This window comes from Helianthus annuus, chromosome 1 (assembly GCF_002127325.2).
Source record: "Helianthus annuus cultivar XRQ/B chromosome 1, HanXRQr2.0-SUNRISE, whole genome shotgun sequence".
Classification (NCBI taxonomy): Eukaryota; Viridiplantae; Streptophyta; class Magnoliopsida; order Asterales; family Asteraceae; genus Helianthus; species Helianthus annuus.
In genome coordinates, this window is record NC_035433.2 from 10,080,720 (window position 1) to 10,098,509 (window position 17,790).

General features: G+C 38.7%; 2 protein-coding genes across 2 annotated transcripts; one reads left to right on the top strand and one right to left on the bottom strand.

Moving 5' to 3' along the window:
- Positions 1 to 1,083: 1,083 nt before the first annotated feature.
- LOC110865314 (protein OSB2, chloroplastic) lies at positions 1,084 to 8,719 on the top strand. Its single transcript, XM_022114561.2, has 5 exons — positions 1,084 to 1,578; positions 4,289 to 4,427; positions 4,516 to 4,624; positions 6,300 to 6,406; positions 8,327 to 8,719. The coding sequence occupies exons 1-5, from the start codon at positions 1,151 to 1,153 to the stop codon at positions 8,513 to 8,515; spliced, it is 972 nt and encodes a 323-aa protein (XP_021970253.1). The 5' UTR covers positions 1,084 to 1,150; the 3' UTR covers positions 8,516 to 8,719.
- A 633-nt stretch (positions 8,720 to 9,352) lies between these two features.
- On the bottom strand, positions 9,353 to 11,162 carry LOC110865325 (auxin-induced protein 22D). Its single transcript, XM_022114571.2, has 2 exons — positions 10,810 to 11,162; positions 9,353 to 10,015 (listed from the first exon to the last, which is right to left on the bottom strand). The coding sequence occupies exons 1-2, from the start codon at positions 11,004 to 11,006 to the stop codon at positions 9,637 to 9,639; spliced, it is 576 nt and encodes a 191-aa protein (XP_021970263.1). The 5' UTR covers positions 11,007 to 11,162; the 3' UTR covers positions 9,353 to 9,636.
- Between the last annotated feature and the right edge of the window lie 6,628 nt (positions 11,163 to 17,790).

Consider the following 17,790-nt stretch of genomic DNA (forward strand, 5'->3'; position numbering starts at 1 on the left):
TTCCCCTCTTATTTTTTATTAAGTCTAGAGCTCCAACCACTTGCGTTGCGCATGGTGCAGCACTGGACTGGGGGGACTTGAAGGGGTATGGTCCCAAAAAGCCGCGCAAACCTCCGACATGGTTGCGCGCGGAACCATACTCCTTATTTCAGAAAACTTATTAACAGTATCCTCGCGCGACTTACACTCGTGGCAGTTTGTCTGGCGCGAGGCACGGCTCACAAGAGAGCCAAGTATCAGCAATTAGCATAAAACAATGGAACAAATGAGCATGCTAACCCCCGCGCGGGTTAGCTTGTTATCCAACAAGAGCCACTCAGTAGGGAAGCGCACGACTACCTACAGTGGTACATAAGGTACAAGTGGCAGTAAAAGGAGCCAATGAGCGTCTAGCAGGCTCTGGTCAATCGTGCGCCACGATCGCCTGACAAGAAGTACACAAGGACGCCTACATGGCACCAATCAGAGGATGGAGACAACTGTCCCACGATCTCCACTCGTCTGCTGATGACAGAAGGACAACAAGGCCGACAACAATGACACGTGGCTCCAATCAAGGTGCGCCAGCACCAACGAGCATCTAGAAGCCACTAAGCGGTCGACGCCAGTGAGACAAAGAGCATATCCGTTTTGTTGTCCGCTTCTGGCCCAAGGCCCATCAGCCCATAACCCCTCACACCTCTCCGGCTATAAATAGAGACCTCATCCCACAGGTTAAACATTCTATTCTCTCGGCTCTTACTCTTTGCACTTAATCACTCTCAAAGCAGTCGCTTATTCTCACGCCGGAGCCTGGTTAAGAGGGAAACCCCCACATTCCCCTCTTAACGAGTAACGGTGTTCTGTTTTGCAGGTTAGATCACCAAGACGGAGCTCAAATATCCTTAGAGAAGATTAACCCTCATGAAAGGAACATAAACCAATCTAATTAATTCCCTAATTAGATCACTGTTTCTTCAGGTACCAAATGCTCATCCCTAATTCAAACTTTTATCATGCAACACATTTACACCCTTACTAAAAAACATTGGCCCAAATCCCTTTGTACTCACTGCAAGCCCATTTAAAATATCCGAATCGGGTCATCCTCACTCGAACCCTAAAAGACCCACAAGCACTTATCTCTCAGAACAAGAAGAAGCCTGCAAAAATGGCGATAATGCACCAAATTTCTCTCACAAACAACCTTCAATTCCTCCCCAGTAAACCCATACTAATCAAACCCACACCTCCAAAAAACCCCATCTTCACATTTCCCACATCACTAAATAAAAAACTGAACAGCAGATTATTATCAGTCAGTGCTAACGGCAGTAACCGCGTTACGACGTCGTTTGATTACAACAACAACAACAATGAGCAGTATGAGTATGAACAAGGTTTGAATGGAAGGGGGGGTCAACAACAACAACAACAGTACCCTAGACCGGAGGAGATAGAGTGGAAAAAGGAGTTGTGTAATTGGGTTCAGTTGATTGGAACCGTTGGTACTCCGGTTGAGTTTAAGCAGCTTGGGTCTGGTAAGGTGCTTGCGTGGTGCCGGCTTGCTGTTAAGAAATCGGCTACTGATACTACTTGGTATGTTTACACAATTACAGGTGTTAGGGTTTGGTTTGGAATTAGGGATTGGTTTGACGATATATCACTGAATTGTTAGTGTTAAATTGCTATATATATAAATTCGTTATCTCACCGACACAAGATAACCCATATCTAGACCATGGGGTACGGTGGGGCTTGGGTTGGGCATTTGGTGACACGTGTAAAGGGAGCCCCCCCCCCCCCCCCCCCCCCCCCCTCTTCTGCCTGGTTACGTATCCGCGGGGTATAGCGGGGCGTGGGTTGGGTGCACCGCGTGGTTTAAAAAAATACAAAAAAATTATAAAAAATCACACAACATTTATAAAAAAAACCTACAACTTCATTAAAATTTTAAAAATTACATAATCCTAAAAATTACATAATTTCTAAAAATTACAAAATAAACAAACCTAGAGCGTTAAAAAAATTTCAAAAAGGTCGATCTTGTCGAACGCCTTGTTTTCCTTGCCTCGAAACTCTATGTTCGCCACCGCCACCCCGGTCCTCGTGGCTTAACTCGCCACCGGGAACGGCTTCGTAGTAAGCCTTGAAACGCTCGAGCTTGGGCCGTAGCTCGCGCCATTTATGTTGGCACGCGTTGAGGTTGTGGCGGTCGTTACCGACGTTATGTCGGTAGGCCGCGAATATTTTGTTTGGCCCGGTGGCCGCCCCTTCATAGCGTCGACGACGCTAGTGACGAGTGCCATTTCTTCTTCACGGGTCCAGGATGCCATAGCGGTGTTGGGTTCGTGGGAGGGGGGGGGGACCAGCGGGGTAGCGGGTTCAAGAATGGGTAGCCGGTGGGGTTTCGGTTCGTGGGATGGGGGGACCAGTGGGTTGGGTTACAATATATATAGGCCTTTGGGGGACCCGGGTGGCGGTTAGAGAAGATGGGGGGATGGGGGGACCGTTTGAATTTTAAATTTCAAAATTTAAAAAAACCGCCTGACGTGGCGGGTGAGCCAATGAGATTCAGCCATGCCAAGTAGCATGGCCATACCGCCCCACGCCCGGCTTGAAAGCCAAGCCCCAAGGGGCCACGCCCCAACCCAAGCCCACCCGGGGTGGTGGCTTGGGCGTTTTACCCCAACCCACGCCCCAACCCAAGCCCCATACCCCACGGCCTAAACGAACGACTGTTTATGAACTTGTTCGGCAAGAAGTTAGTTTTTTTTAATAAACAAACGGACATGAACACGAATTTTTGTTCATTTAATTAAACGAACGAACATGAACACACATTTTGTTTGTGAAGTCCGTTATGTTTGTTAATTTGTACTCATTTATTATTTGTGTTTGTTCATTTCAATTTAAATGCATAAGTAATTATATTTAGAGTTAAATGCCATTTTAGTCCCTGTCGTTTAGGTCATTTTGCCAATTTAGTTCAAAGGTTTCATTTTTCTCCTGTGGATCCAAAAAGGTTTCACCGTTGCCATTTTAATCCACTGGGTTAACTTTATCCCATTTTTCTGTTAACAAGAAGGGCAGTTCGGTCATTTTTCATGTAATTCTGTTAACTAGAAGGGCAATTCGGCCATATAAAATGACCGAATTGCCCTTCTCGTTAACATAAAAAATGGATGAAGTTAACCCAGTGGACTAAAAATGGCAACGGTGAAACCTTTTTGGACCCACGGGGGAAAAATGAAACCTTTGAACTAAACTGCCAAAATGGCCCAACCCACAGGGACTAAAATGGCATTTAACTCTTATATTTATATAAATATTAAACATAAAGGAACTCCATTACTAATTATATAAATATAATTAATTGGTAATTGGGCTTTCTAGTAATAAAAATGGTGTTTCCAATGGAATTTATCATAATTAATCACTAATTTATATAAAAAATTACTTTATATTTGTTTATGTTTAGTAAAATATATTCATTTGTGTTGTTTATGTTTTGTAAAAAAAATTTGTTCTTTTAAGTTTGTTTGTTTATGTTCATGAACTATTCGTTTAGGTTTTAAACGAACACGAACATGCCCATTTTCTTAATAAATGAACACGAACAAAAAAATGTGTTCGTGTTTGGTTAAAGTTAATTGAACGAACACGAACATGCCTCTGTTCGTGTTCGTTCAGTAGGGGTGTAAACAAGCCCAAAGGCTCGAGAGCTACTCATTATCGGCTCGGTTAAAAGCTCGAACGAGCCGAGCTTTAACGAGCCTGATCCCGTGCTCGAGCTTGAAATAGAGCTCGTTTAGTTATCGAGCCCGAGCTCGAGCCTGAAATACAAAGCTAGTTTTGGCTCGCGAGCCTAAACGAGCCCAAACAATTTTTTATTTTATTTTATATATAATATAATAATAATGATGATAACATTGGCGAGCCGAGCGGAGCTCGAGCCGAGCTTTGGCTCGTTTAAGCGACACTGAAGCGAGCTCGAGCCGAGTTTTTAGCTCTTCTGAGGTTGTTCTTAAAATAGTTCGAGCCGAGCTCGAGCTTTGGGTTTTACTCGCGAGCCGAGCTCGAGCTCAAGTAAGTAGGCTCGAACCGAGCCGAGCTCGAGCTTCAAAAAAACATGACGAGCCGAGCTCGAGCCCAGTCGAGCTCGGGCTCGGCCCGGCTCATTTACACCCCTATCGTTCGGTTCATTTACAGGCCTATCCATATCTCAAATATCGGTCCTTGATCGATACCCGATATTTTTTATCGCATTAACTGCATAGTTTATATGAACATTTATGCGCATTTTCAGGATCAATTTGACCTTTTGGGATGAGGTGGCACACATCGCTTCTCAGCATGTGGAAAAAGGACAGCAAATATATGTAACAGGTCGTCTTGTTTCCGATACAGTCGATAGTGATGACGGGAAGCAACAAACATATTATAAGGTTACCTTGTGATTCACTTAATTGTTGTCATTTTGCTAAATTTTTATCTCGTAATTTTTAAAGAGTTGTATATATATTTTTATGGCAGGTAGTCGTTCAACAGCTAAAATTTGTCGAAAGAAGCTCGCCTGCAGCAGCATCTAATGATGGAGACTTCAATTACAATTACAATTCCAACTCGAGCTCTATGACAACAGGCAATTACTTATATATATTATATACCCGTCTCAGATAAATGCATTTGTATTTATTTTATTTTTAAAAATTTCAGTGAAAGTTATCTAGATGGTTAGAGGTGGCCAGATGGGTGGGTTGGCGTGAAACATCTAAAATTATTATACGAAATTACGAACGATAAACTAAAACCTCGTGTGTAACTAGATTAGAATTGGTGGAAAAGCCTGAAAATTTGGGACGGTTATTCAGATCATATTTATTAAAGGCGCTAGGTGCATAGGCCTCGCCTGGGGTCTAGACGCAAAGCGCAAAAAAAAAAGCAAGGGCCTGAGAAAAATAAAGCGCATAATGAAAAAAAATTAAAATTATATTATGTATTAGAAAAAGAATACTATTCTTTAAATAAAATAAACAAGATCTATTATATAACACTTTATATCATTTATTTAGTACCAAAAGTTCTGAAATATTAGTGTATTAGTGCAGAAAAGTAGTTTTCCTTATATAAAAGTACGGATCTGGCTAGAATCTTGCCGGAATTTAGAAAATTTGGCCGGAAACTCTCCGGAATCTAGGAATCTCGCCGGAATGTGCACCTGAACCATCACCTGGAGAATTAAAGCGCAGTTTCCTCGACAGAAGGCGCAACTGCCTCCCCTCACCTGAAAAATGTGCCTAGGCGCAAGAAGCGATGGCTTTTAACAACTATGATTCAGATATGGGACCGACTATGAGATCGGTTATTTAGATTTGAGACGAGTATGATATTAGGTGATACCCTTCCGGTTAACCGAACCTGATGCCATACCCGTTTGCCCACGTTAGGGGCGAATATATTTATATATTATATAATTTTAAAAATATAATAAGTAGTATTATAGAAGTTGTTACTTGTTAGAACCTTGAAATTATTTAAAATACATAATTGTTAGAAGTGTAGTTGATTATTTTATTTTTCAATTCGTTTTTTTTTTTGGGTGAGTTTTAGGTTGGGTACAACATGGTTTTAAAAAACGTTTGAGGCGAAACGGCCAAAAAACGAGTCTGAGGCGCGCCTCATGGTGTTTTTAATGTATATGCGCCTCATAGGGGCTGAGGCGCTAAGAAAGCTGCGCCTCAGGGGATTTTGATAGCTGTTTTTGATGGTTTTGACTTTTTGTGTCAATTTCAAGCATTTCATGTCTTTTTTAAGTGTGTTTTTGATGATTTTGATGAATCTGATGATGAAATTAGTTAGTATTATTATTTTTATAATATATATAATTTTTATATTTATTTATTAATACCGCCTCGGTCTTACGGCTCGTTTCGCCTCGAGGCTTACGCCTCGTGAGGCGAAAGGAAAACGCCTCGAAACTCGTTTCCATTCTTTTAAACCTTGGGGCACAGTTAATGGGAATGCCAACGTGAACCCAACGAGTATGGGTACATGATTTTATAATCAAGTATGGGACTGGGATCACTAAAAACCGGTCATACGCGGCCCATTGCCACCCCATATAGAGATCAACAGTTTTAATGTTTTTGCGTTTCGTCAATGGGAAAACGATCATTACGTGAGAGCTGTCTAAAATGAAAATTCTTGCAATTTTCATCCCGTTCCATTATTTTTTGTGAGATTATTGTGTTTTCTTCGTTGTATTAGCAAAACCCTCAGTTTTTTTTTTTTTTTTTTTTTGTATTGATTTTGTGCAGGTAAAAAGCAAAAGAATTACGCAGCGAATGGTACAGGATCCGTAGAGGAACTATGGCAAGCTTTTTTTGCTAATCCCGTTGATTGGTGGGATAATAGGAAGAATAAGGTAACGGATACTAGCCCCACTTATCACATTTTTGTTCATTCACACACGCCAGTGGCGAAGCTTGAGATTTCCAATCGGGGGGCCGAAAACGTATATACCCAAAAGTTTCTATAAAATGGAGGATCGAAAATGTATATATCCAAAAATTTCTATACGAAAACTACATACTCTTCTTCACTGCTGAGCGAAAAGTTCGGGGGGTCGGCCGCCCCCTCCCGCCCCCACTATTCTTTGCCCATGCACACCGCGTTAATCATAGGTGGCAAAAGGGGCATATTAGGTGGGTTTTGTAGCGGGTCAGTAGGTTTTAGGTCAAAACGGGTGATTTCTTGGTGCAAGTCGAAACGGGCCGGGTTGCCAACCAGACAACACTTTTTACCTTATTTTGTTGTGGATAACTATTATTTCAAATATGGATGCATTTTGAGCAACATCGAAACTATGACTGTCAACCCTTTTCAGGAAAAATTTTAATTCACCAATTTGACCCGTTAAAAGTAAATAAGAACCCGAGTTGACCCATTTCTTGAGAAATGGTTTCGTATGGCTCCTAGTATAAATGGCACCCGATGATCAAATCAAATACGTAAGACATTTTGCGTAATAAACATTATTGGTGGCAAAAAGGGCAGGCCAGGGTCAAATGGTTCGGGTTATAACTTATAACTAGGGGTGTAAACGAGCCGAGCCGAGCCCGAGCCCGACTAGGCTCGAGCTCGGCTCGTTATGTTTTTATGAAGCTTGAGCTCGGCTCGGTTCGAGCCTACTTCTCTGAGCTTGAGCTCGGTTCACGAGTAAAACCCAAAGCTCGAGCTCGGCTCGACTCGGCTCGAGCTATTTTGAGAACAACCTCAAATGAGGTAAAAGCTCGGCTCGAGCTCGTTTCAACAGCGATTAAGCGAGCCAAAGCTCGGCTCGAGCTCGGCTCACCGATGTTATCATCATCATTATTATATTATATATATAAAAAACTAAAATTCTGTTTAGGCTCGTTTGGGCTCGCGAGCCTAAACGAGCTTTGTATTTCAGGCTCGAGCTCGGGCTCGATAACTAAACGAGCTCTATTTCAGGCTCGAGCTCGGACTCGTTAAGGCTCGACTCGTTCGAGCTTTTAACCGAGCCGATCACGAGTAGCTCTCGAGCCTCTGGGCTTGTTTACACCCCTACTTATAACTCGTAATTTTGGCACTATGGGTTAGGTTGGGTTGACCCAGGCACTTATGCTTAACAAAAAGAGTTGTTAGCAATCAATGTGTCAAATATGATTTAAAAAAGTACATTATTTAAATAATAGAGTAAAATGTCATTTCCGTCCCTGGGGTTTGACCACTTTTGCGACTTTCGTCCAAAGGTTTGATTTTCCGTATATGGATCCAAAAGGTTTAGAATCTGGTCATTTTTATCCAACTCGTTAACTCCATCCCTATTTTAACGTTAAGTCAGGGGTATTTATAAGAAAAGTCATAACTAGCAAGTCAACAGGGGTGGATCTTTATTTCTTAATGGTGTTTTTTATTTTAATAAAAATGTCTAAAAAGACTAAAATAGCCCTCAATTAACGGAGAAAAATGGATGGAGTTAAAGAGTCGGTTGAAAATGGCAAGAATTCAAACCTTTTGGATCCAAATGCGAAAAAACAAACCTTTGGATGAAAGTTGCAAAAATGGCCAAACGTCAGGGATGAAAATGGCATTTTACTCTAAATAATAAATACAAACTTTCTTGAATAGAATGATTCACCTAGTTTATTCTTTTATGCATTAAAAATACATTTTGGTCGAATTCTAAATTGTTTGGCCCGTTTCCTTTTAGGCTGTTTTATATTTGACCCGTTAAAACATAATATCAACTGCCACCTTGTTAAAATGCTTCATATGAACCTGAAGCAAGTCCTGATCTTTTTGATTGTTTGGTCGACAGAGAAGCCCAAATTATCCGGATTTCAAGCACAAAGACACGGGTGAAGCTCTATGGGTTGAAGGGAGGTTCAATCCATCTTGGGTTAAATCTCAGTTGTCGATATTAGATTCACGAATGGAATCTTTTCATGATCAAAATGCTAACACGCGCTCAAATTCCATGTTTGGAGACCACTTGACCCCCTATTAACTTCTCTCTAGTCCAACAAACATCCTAAAAATTTGTCTATATGAATTTGTCGTCTTTCGCCTCGCCCTCATGTTTATTGTCCATGCTGGTTAGTTGTGGGATGGTTTGGGTTTGCTCTATATGTAATGTTTTTGATAGCTTCTATATCAGGATTTATATTTTTAGTATGAATGCATTATCCAAGGCATATGGAACGGGTAATGACCAAGTATGAATAAAAATTTATTACCGTTATGAGAGGAGGGGGGGGGGGTCCCGTTGGAGCCGAAGGCCACATCAGCTCCCCGACCCCTTCCCACACCCCATAGCCTAACAAATCGTCAATAAATGGATTGAGTTAGATAACTTTTGTTTGCTTCCTGAGTTCATCTCGAGTCTAGTCGAACTATACAATGTGTTAAAATTTCATAATGTATAATGCGTCCAAATTAATGAGCTAACACCTCCACCACCATTATTTGCCGCCACCACCCACCGATCGTCATTGACACTATCACCATTGTTGCCTCAACTGCCACTTCATCACCTTCGATGACACCTCTACTCGCCGAAGTCACTAATCGCCATAAATACATATATAGCTAGTGAACCCGCTCTTATTTTATTTACTAAGACTTGTTAATTTCGGCCCGAACCAAATTGATAGTTTGCTAAAACGCTCCGTTTTGTTTCTTCCCATAATTAACCATGGTTTATTTTTCTAGAACTAATCACACACTATGCTATATAGTACAATTCATACAATAATTGCATGAAAGAAAAGATAATACATACAAAATGATTCAACAAAGAAGAGTTTGTATTTTATGAAGTTGAATAACCAAACAAACACTCAAGTTGATAATAAAAATAAAATGTATATTGATATTTACTTCCATATAACACCAAAAATATATATGAAAAAAATGTTACATCATCATCATTTGTACTTAGAATTAAAACACAAAACAAATATATGTATATACTCTTTCCCTAACTTTCTTCCTAAAATTTCAAAAACCTCCAATCTCTTGTTTCTTGAATCTTTCTTCAAAGATCCACAACCCTCAAATTTTTTTGTAAATATTTTAATTTTTTATATTAAAAAAAAAACCATTTTTTGTGCATTTTGGTTTGCTTTATTAACAATCACCCAACCCTCTAGCTTCACAACTCTTCATAATTCTAAGTCTTTTGCAAGAACTTATGAACATCTCCCATGGTACATCACCAACAAGCATCCAATCTCCATCTTTATCTTCATAAGTTGGAACATGTTGTGATCCATTGTACCCTTCTCTCTCAAAGTACAACCCTATAATGCACTTAAACATCACTTGCAAACCCTTCATGAGCTCCTCATAGCTTTGGTACATTTTAAGGTCTAGTTTCCTCAAATATGGAGCTCCATCCATGCTCACTTTCACATACATCCCCGAACCCATCTCCGATTCGGTTTTCTTCACCTGAAGTATGTTTTTACGGTATGATCTCACCGGCGGCCACCCCACAACTTGTTCCCTGAAAAAATATTGCAATAATTCATGTAAGTTTGAGTTCTACATGTGAGTATTGTCAAAATAGTAGGGTTTGCATGAAGAGTTATAATTAATGTTTTCAGAACTGGACCGAACAAGTTCACAAAAATCAGACACATAACGAGTCTGATTAGCTACTGATCAGGGGCGGATATACCGGTCCGCAGTGGCGGATCCAAGAATTTTTCACACCGGGTTCCTTTTGGTAGATTTTCACTAATTCTCACAATTTTTTTTAAATCATACAAAATTTCCACTGTTTTATTCGTTTTTTCCAAACCGAGGGGGTTGCCGGGAACCCCCAAAACGCCCCTGGATCCGCCACTGCCGGTCCGACGGTAGTGTAATTTTTTTTTTAAATTTGACGGTTTTTTTCGATTTTCCAGCCCCTATAGAAATTTTTTATTGAAACGTTGTCCCTATAATTATTTTCTAGATCCGACACTACTACTATAGTTAGGCTGGCACTAAACCATATTTCAATTTTTTTTTATTTACAAATTACAATTTAATGATATACTTGCTAGTTTCATCTCTATATTTTTGTCTATTTAAAACATCTTACTTTATTCATATTGCAAACTCATGAGAAAAATAATGTATTGTTACATTTTATTTTAAAATAGTTACATATTTATATGTGTAACTTTTCAATTATTTATGAACATTTTTTTAAACCAATCCCACCAGTGAACCAGTAAGACGATCAGTTGGATGACCGGTCCGGTTATGAAAACATTGGCTATAACTCATAACTTATTCAACATATCAACTTACTTGGTGGGTGGTGAAAATCTTGATTCATTTTCATCTGTGCAAGTGCTTGACCCCATCTCCGATGAGGTTCTCTTGTTACCGGAAAGACTACTCTTTATGATCTCCGGCTGGTTATCGGTTCCGGGCAACCCTAACGTTAGCTCGGTTGCAAGATCAACATTGTTAAAAAGATCCAAGGTGGTTTTCTTGTGGTCCATCTTTATATGTATATGTATATGAGTTTGGTTCCGGCAAAGAGAAGTGTGTCTCCGGTGACGGAAGTAGTGGATCTCCGGTGAGTTTGTTGGAGGTGAGAAGTGGTTTGTGAGTTGTGTGGTTTAGGGGTTGGGGGGAGTTTTTATATAGAAAGATTTAGGGGAGGGGACATGATTTAGGTGAGTTATTCTCTTTGTGCATGGGTTTCATTGCAAGAATATTAAACTAAACTTCCACACTCGCGCGTGGTTTTTTTTTTTCGGCAAGGAATGATAGTGTCAACCATCGTGACACCGGGCGTTGTGGCTAAGGTCGACTACTCGGCCGCCGCCAGCCCCTTGGTTCTCCCAAATACGCGGAAACCCGACCTCCACCCGCCTGAAGGCACGATGTGGAATAATCGGTAAAACATCGCATCCCATTCAAAACGAACCGCCGCCACCCGTATTCGCCATTCACCTGGATACCGCAGAAAATAATGGGGAGAGTGGGAGTCGAACATGGGTCAGAAGGACCACCAAATCTTTCCCCAATCACTCCACCACTACCTCATTGGCCACACTCGCGCGTGTTAACTTTAGAACATAAATATATACAAGAATATTAGTGATATTAATATTTTTATAGTAAATTATTATTAAACTTTCATGTATTTTCTATTGTTGATCTCGGTGAAAGGTCTTTCGGTGATCTACAGACTACAGGTGATATTCGTCGGTGATTGATTTGTTGCTAATTTGTTAGTGATATTGATCGGTCGGTGATCTATTAGCGATTGATGTGTTGCTAACTCGTTGGTGATATAGATGCGATGATTTGGCAATATTGTCCATTGGCGATTTGTCGATGACGTGTCCAGTAGTAAAGTCTTTACCCGCATGTTGTTTCCAAGGGATCTTCACCGATAGATCCTAACTTCCGCAGGATTACCGACGAGTTTGCTCGTCACCTAAGTCTTCTGATGCATAGTATAGTGTTTTACGTCAATGTTAATCAATCCACTTACCTTCACTAAACATTCTCCGGATACTTCTTTTGAAAACTATATTCTTTATCAATCAGTTGGATAATTGTTTCAATACTATTTGTAATATGACAAAGATCATCATAAGCTTATCTCTATTGTTAGAGATCACCACTTTACAGTGTATATATCACATTTACAACTTTTCCTAAATCCTATCAGCGCTCTTATATTTAAGCAATCACTCAGTTTAGCTCACTCGTAAAAATGCCTAGGCATCAAATAGTTCATATTGGTTGATAGTGAATACAATATAGAGTAAATTACTTTTTGACTCCTCGTGTTGTAGTGGTTTTAATCACTTGAGTCCAAAAAAAAAAAAAAAAAAAAAAAAATTAACACCCTGAGTCCCTAGCCATTTATTCTATAACGTTTTGAGTCTAATTTTGTTAATTTTATAACGGTTTGAGTCCAATTTTGTTAAAAAAATGGACTTAAAAGGTTAAAATTTGGACTCAGCAGGACTCAAATGGTTATAAAAAAGTGTCTAAGGATTCAGGGCGTTAAACATTTTGATTTTGGACTCAAATGGTTAAAACCACTAAAATACAAGGACTCAAAAAGTAATTTACTCTACAATATATATATATTTTTGATAATTTTTAAAAATACATTCCATATTCGAACTTAGGGTGTTAGGAGTCGTTAAACACTTGAGAGTGGCAAACTAAAAAATCAACCAATTAGAGTGCGCCACGTCAATCAGTGAAAAGTGTTTAAACTTTGCTGAAAAGTGTTGGCAATGGTTTAGACACTTGCTGAAGTGGTAAACTTTTTTTTTTTTTTAAAAAAGGAAAGGGGTGTGATTGGTTGAGAGATTAGATGGAACCCACCCCACCACAAACACAAACTCCTCACCGCATCGTCAACCCACCACCGATTTGGTAAGTTTGAACGGTAAACTAGTGTTGGTGGTGGTATTTACCGATTGGCAAACTCACTTTGCCGAGTGCTGCCGATCTCCACTCCTAACACCCTTATCATCAATACGAACATAATCCATATTACTTATTTTAAATACATGCATTAAACTAACTTGTGTGTCAAAAAGGAAAAGGTATTAATAGTAGGGAGATTTGGGTTTCTTCAATGGAGACCCTGTTTAATCTCTGTTTGTGTTATCTTGGTGGATTAGACAATTATGGATAGAGTCTAGCCTTTTTGCAGAGTTTAACCGGGTTTTCGTCTCACCGTGTGTTACGTTAGAGAGTTCTGCTCTTGTGGCGGCATAACGACTGTGATGTGACAACCGATGGTATGGTTTTCTGGGGGAACGACGAAGCCAAACTCTGAAACCAGTGTGAGCCCGGTTAAGACAACATAGTCTGCCCAGAGTATGGCAACAATACTCTCCAATTTAGGCAGTACGGTAGCCTAATTCAAGAAAGTAGAAAGTCGTCATTCTAGAAAAAAGGTTTGAGTATCACGCGCGTGAAGATCGCGTATAGAGTTTGTCGCTAAAGGAGACATATTGTTTGATAACACAGGTAAAGTTGTCGGTGAAATGAGTGGCAAGGAGGGAACATAGGATGGACAAGGGTGCATGGGATACCATGGTCCTGCCGGATAACGGCCAAGATCACTTTACGCCATTAAATCTGGGTCGTCGGATCACACACCCTAAAAAGAAGGAAGTACACCATGTGATGTTGGGCCGGATTTGGTCGAAGATGGAGACACTAGCCATGTGTGAGCCACCGTTTAGGAATATAAAGTTTGGTATTAAATATGTAGGGTCTCCTTTATTTTTATTCCCACCTTTAACAACTTATATTTCTTTCCTAGAATCACTAATTCACCCCCTATTTGACCGTGCGTACTAGAGCGTCATGGGTCTCTATGTCGACGATCGCACTCCATAGTGCCGGGAACACTGTACCCCGGGCGCTATGAGCTGAAAATGGAGAAGGCCACGATGAGCATAACGACGTTGTAGAATGGTTCTCTCTCTCACACACACACATATATATACATACATATATACATATAACTGAAAGGGCATAACACCCCCCCCCCCCCCAAGTTATATAACCTCTCTTTCTTACACATTTTACCACTTGTCACATAACACCCCCACACCACCCCTAATGAGGGCTTCATGAGGCCTGACCACTACACATGGTCTTAAATATACTACTAAGGCTTATATGGAATGGTTGGTCCTTCGGTCACACGCTGACTAAGACGGACCTCAGTGACTTGAATCATTGCGGGTGACGGGTGAATAAACACTTGTCATCAAAACGAGTCATTTCTCAAAAGTTGAGGCACAGGTGAAATTTGATATACGTGTAATTTACTCATGAATAAATAAATGAATGAAACAAGTATTATTACATAAATTCTAAACAAATAAAATGAAAAAGAATAAATAAGTAAAATGTAACATATTGATGCTACATTATCGGATTTAACATTTCACCATTAAAGAGTTGTTTCTTAGTTAAAATCGGTTATGTATTGATGTATCTTTAAGTTAACTATGTGCATCTTTATTATATACTCGGTTGACATCTATAGGTATTATTCTTCCACTAATGTCGGATAAACTTTAAATCACAATAAATTTTAAACCATACCCTTAACAATAATTATCTATATCTCCTTCATTTTACTTATATTTATTTATGTATTAAAACTACACACATGTATGTGTGTATATATATCATTAAAACTTATATTTATGTATTAAAACTTATATTTATGTGTTCAAATTTAATAAGAATAAATCAATATTTTTTATTAACATAATCTTCCCATTTGGGCCAGCTAAGTACAAGTTAAAGTTGTAGTGCTTCCTACTTTTAAGCATCATATCAAATGTGTGCCCACACACAACCAACTTATTAATCATCTTCATTTGAATTTCTTACTTCTAATAATTAATAGCAATGTTTTAAAACTGGCCGATAGTACTGGTTGAACCGGCCGGTACAACCGGTTAAACCGCCTGGTACACCCACTTATTTATAATAATTGATAGCAATGTGTTAAAAACTAGTTCAAACCAGCCGGTAGTACTGGTTGAACCGTCCGGTACACCTAGTTGAACCGTTCGATATACCCACTTAAATTGTTTCTGAGCCCATCCCGATACAATATAAAAACTGGATTTTAAAACATAGTTTGATAGACACGTAACGTAGTGTTGTAATTAGCTGTATGGATATTAATGGTTGAGTGGCAACACGTGCAAAGGATTTTAACTTAAATGAGCTTGGGCCCATGTTTATTCATTCGTTCTCTTTTTGTCCCCTGTGGCCCAGTTACATTGGGCCCAATCCAGAGATGTTCTTTAATTATTACGTTTACCTTTGAATGTATGTATATGTGTTGTTGCATGTAGTACAAGCTGGTACAGCTATTATGGTCGGGCCCACCAATATATACATATATTATATATGGTTTTTGCTCAATGGGTTACGTTCAAAACACGGGACAATGAATGTCTTTTAATGCTGCAAAGTGCATTAAATAGTATTGATTATGATTTTATCTAAGTTATGATCATCAACAATGCTACACACAAACATTATTTGTAAAATATATTTATGCTATATTATGTCAGTTTGTGAACATAAAGATAGATCTTTGTGGGTGAGGGGTTGGGTTCAATTAGGGCTGGCCATTTTAGATACGGATATGAAAACACGACACGATCTTTATAGGTTTGTGTTTGACCTTTAACAGGTTTTGTGTCTTAAACGGGTTGACTTGATAAGACATGCTAATTTTCGTGGCGTGTTTGTGTTTATCTATTTCATGTTCGTGTTTTAACAGGTTGTGTTCGACACGATAGGCAAGACCTAGACTCCACACTCCACCCCTCCAGGGCGAGTTTGTGTCTTAACAAGTCGTTTTGTGTCTTAATAGGTCATGTTCATGTTTTAACAGGCCGTATGATACGCTTCTATGTTTTTTCGTGTTTTTAACAGGTTATGTTCGTGTTACCTGTTTATTATCAGGTTCATGTTTGGAAAAACTGACATGATAAGATTTCGTGTTTGCCTGTTTCGTGTTCGTGTCTTATCGTCTTTGTGTCTTAACAGGTCGCGTTTGACACGATATGTCTATGAGTTGCCGTAAAAAAAATGCTTGAACTGTATAAAAGCTGAATGTGAAATAATATATACCAACTTTTAAATAATTTATCTTGCCAATGTGGAGCTAGCTCACTTGATAGAGGCTCTTGTCTTTTATTCCTGTAATTTTTTCCTTAATTCACATGGAATTGTATAATTAACGATTAACTAACTTTTGTATATTAATATGACATTTTTAATTATTTAAGATAATATAACTATGATTGCCAAATAAATTTTCTGTTTTCTTAAAAATTAGTTTACAAGTTACGATTTAAAATTCTCTTTGACCTTATTATACACTAATTAAAAATTGTTTTATACTAATTAAGGTTCTGATAAAATAATTTACACAATATATTGCCTGGGGAACATGAGCTTCCAGTCTTCCAGAACATGAAGATACACTTTTTAAAAAATGTTATTTATAAATGGTTATCAAATCATATATTGCTTTGTAAAGTGAAAGGTGTTGTGTTTGATTTCTTTTGATATTATTAATACTTCTTGTCAGGTATGCTAGTCTTCCATTCTAATAATTTGCCTGCAAATTATTATTGTTAGCATTTTGTTAAGCAAATTTTATAATATGAGATCACTTTTAAAAAAAAAGTTATTTATAAAGTATGTTTCATAAACACCAATCTTATTTTAAATAATATCCTCATCATAATCATGTCAACACCATTAGCGCCAACAATACCATCACTGTAACCAACAGCCACCACCGTCAGCACCTTCTCTGCCACCTATACCGGCACCATCGGTGCCGCCGACACTATAATTACAATCACCATTGTCGCCTCTACTATTGTCTTATCTGCTAGGGTCCACCACTGGTATCAATACCCTTAGCCACCAGCCGCCATAAAATAAGTATAGTGGATGAATTCATTTTGATTTTTTTTCTTCCGAAGTTACTCATTTCACTGCAATGAAATTTAAGTCTGAACGGTTTTGACACAAACCAATGCGATATATTTTTTAAATGGTTTGTTATGCTATGAGCTCCTTTTTGCTCGAAATAGTTCTAAACCAAACCCATTTTGACCAAAATACTAAAAGTTTTACTAGGCGTATAGCTTATTTACATCTATCTCGTTACATAAACAACTAGCCTCTCTCATACAACATTTTATAATGACTAAATTACAATGTTTGTCCTTTATGTTTCACCAAATTATGGACTCCGTCCTCTAAAAAAATGACTTTCACTCACCGTCCTTTATTTAAAAACTTCCCTCGTTTTTTTTTTTTTTCATTTACACTAACCCCTATCCAATTTCCTTGTTAAGTCATGACACGTGCTAGCTACGTGAGGGCATTTAGATCAGTGGCGGAACTAGAAGAAATATCCAGGGGTATCCCAATTTTTTTACGATACATTTATAGAACGGAAATTTTTTACCTACATTACGGGGCAGGGCCGATCCTGAAAATTCAAGTGCCCTGGGCGAGCCAAAAAAAAAGGCCTTTAGGTCTTACCGAATTAAATTTTATAAACTAGTTTTTTTAAGTTATTAGTATTTAGATTAACGAATCAATATTGAGCATATCACATTTGTGCTAGGTTTTATGAATTAATATTGGCAATTAAGTTTTCAGGTTTTAGATTGGGCTATGTTTATTTTTATTTTTTAGATCTTAATTAAACAATTCAAGAACTCAATAAAAAAAACT

Bases quoted from the DNA above. Each gene is read 5' to 3' on its own strand.
- LOC110865314 (XM_022114561.2), top strand. From the start codon at position 1,151: ATGGCGATAATGCACCAAATTTCTCTCACAAACAACCTTCAATTCCTC. The intron at 1,579-4,288 runs GTATGTTTACAC...GCGCATTTTCAG, and splicing joins TCGGCTACTGATACTACTTG to GATCAATTTGACCTTTTGGG. The intron at 6,407-8,326 runs GTAACGGATACT...TTTGGTCGACAG, and splicing joins GGGATAATAGGAAGAATAAG to AGAAGCCCAAATTATCCGGA.
- LOC110865325 (XM_022114571.2), bottom strand. From the start codon at position 11,006: ATGGACCACAAGAAAACCACCTTGGATCTTTTTAACAATGTTGATCTT. The intron at 10,016-10,809 runs GTAAGTTGATAT...ATATTTTTTCAG, and splicing joins AGATTTTCACCACCCACCAA to GGAACAAGTTGTGGGGTGGC.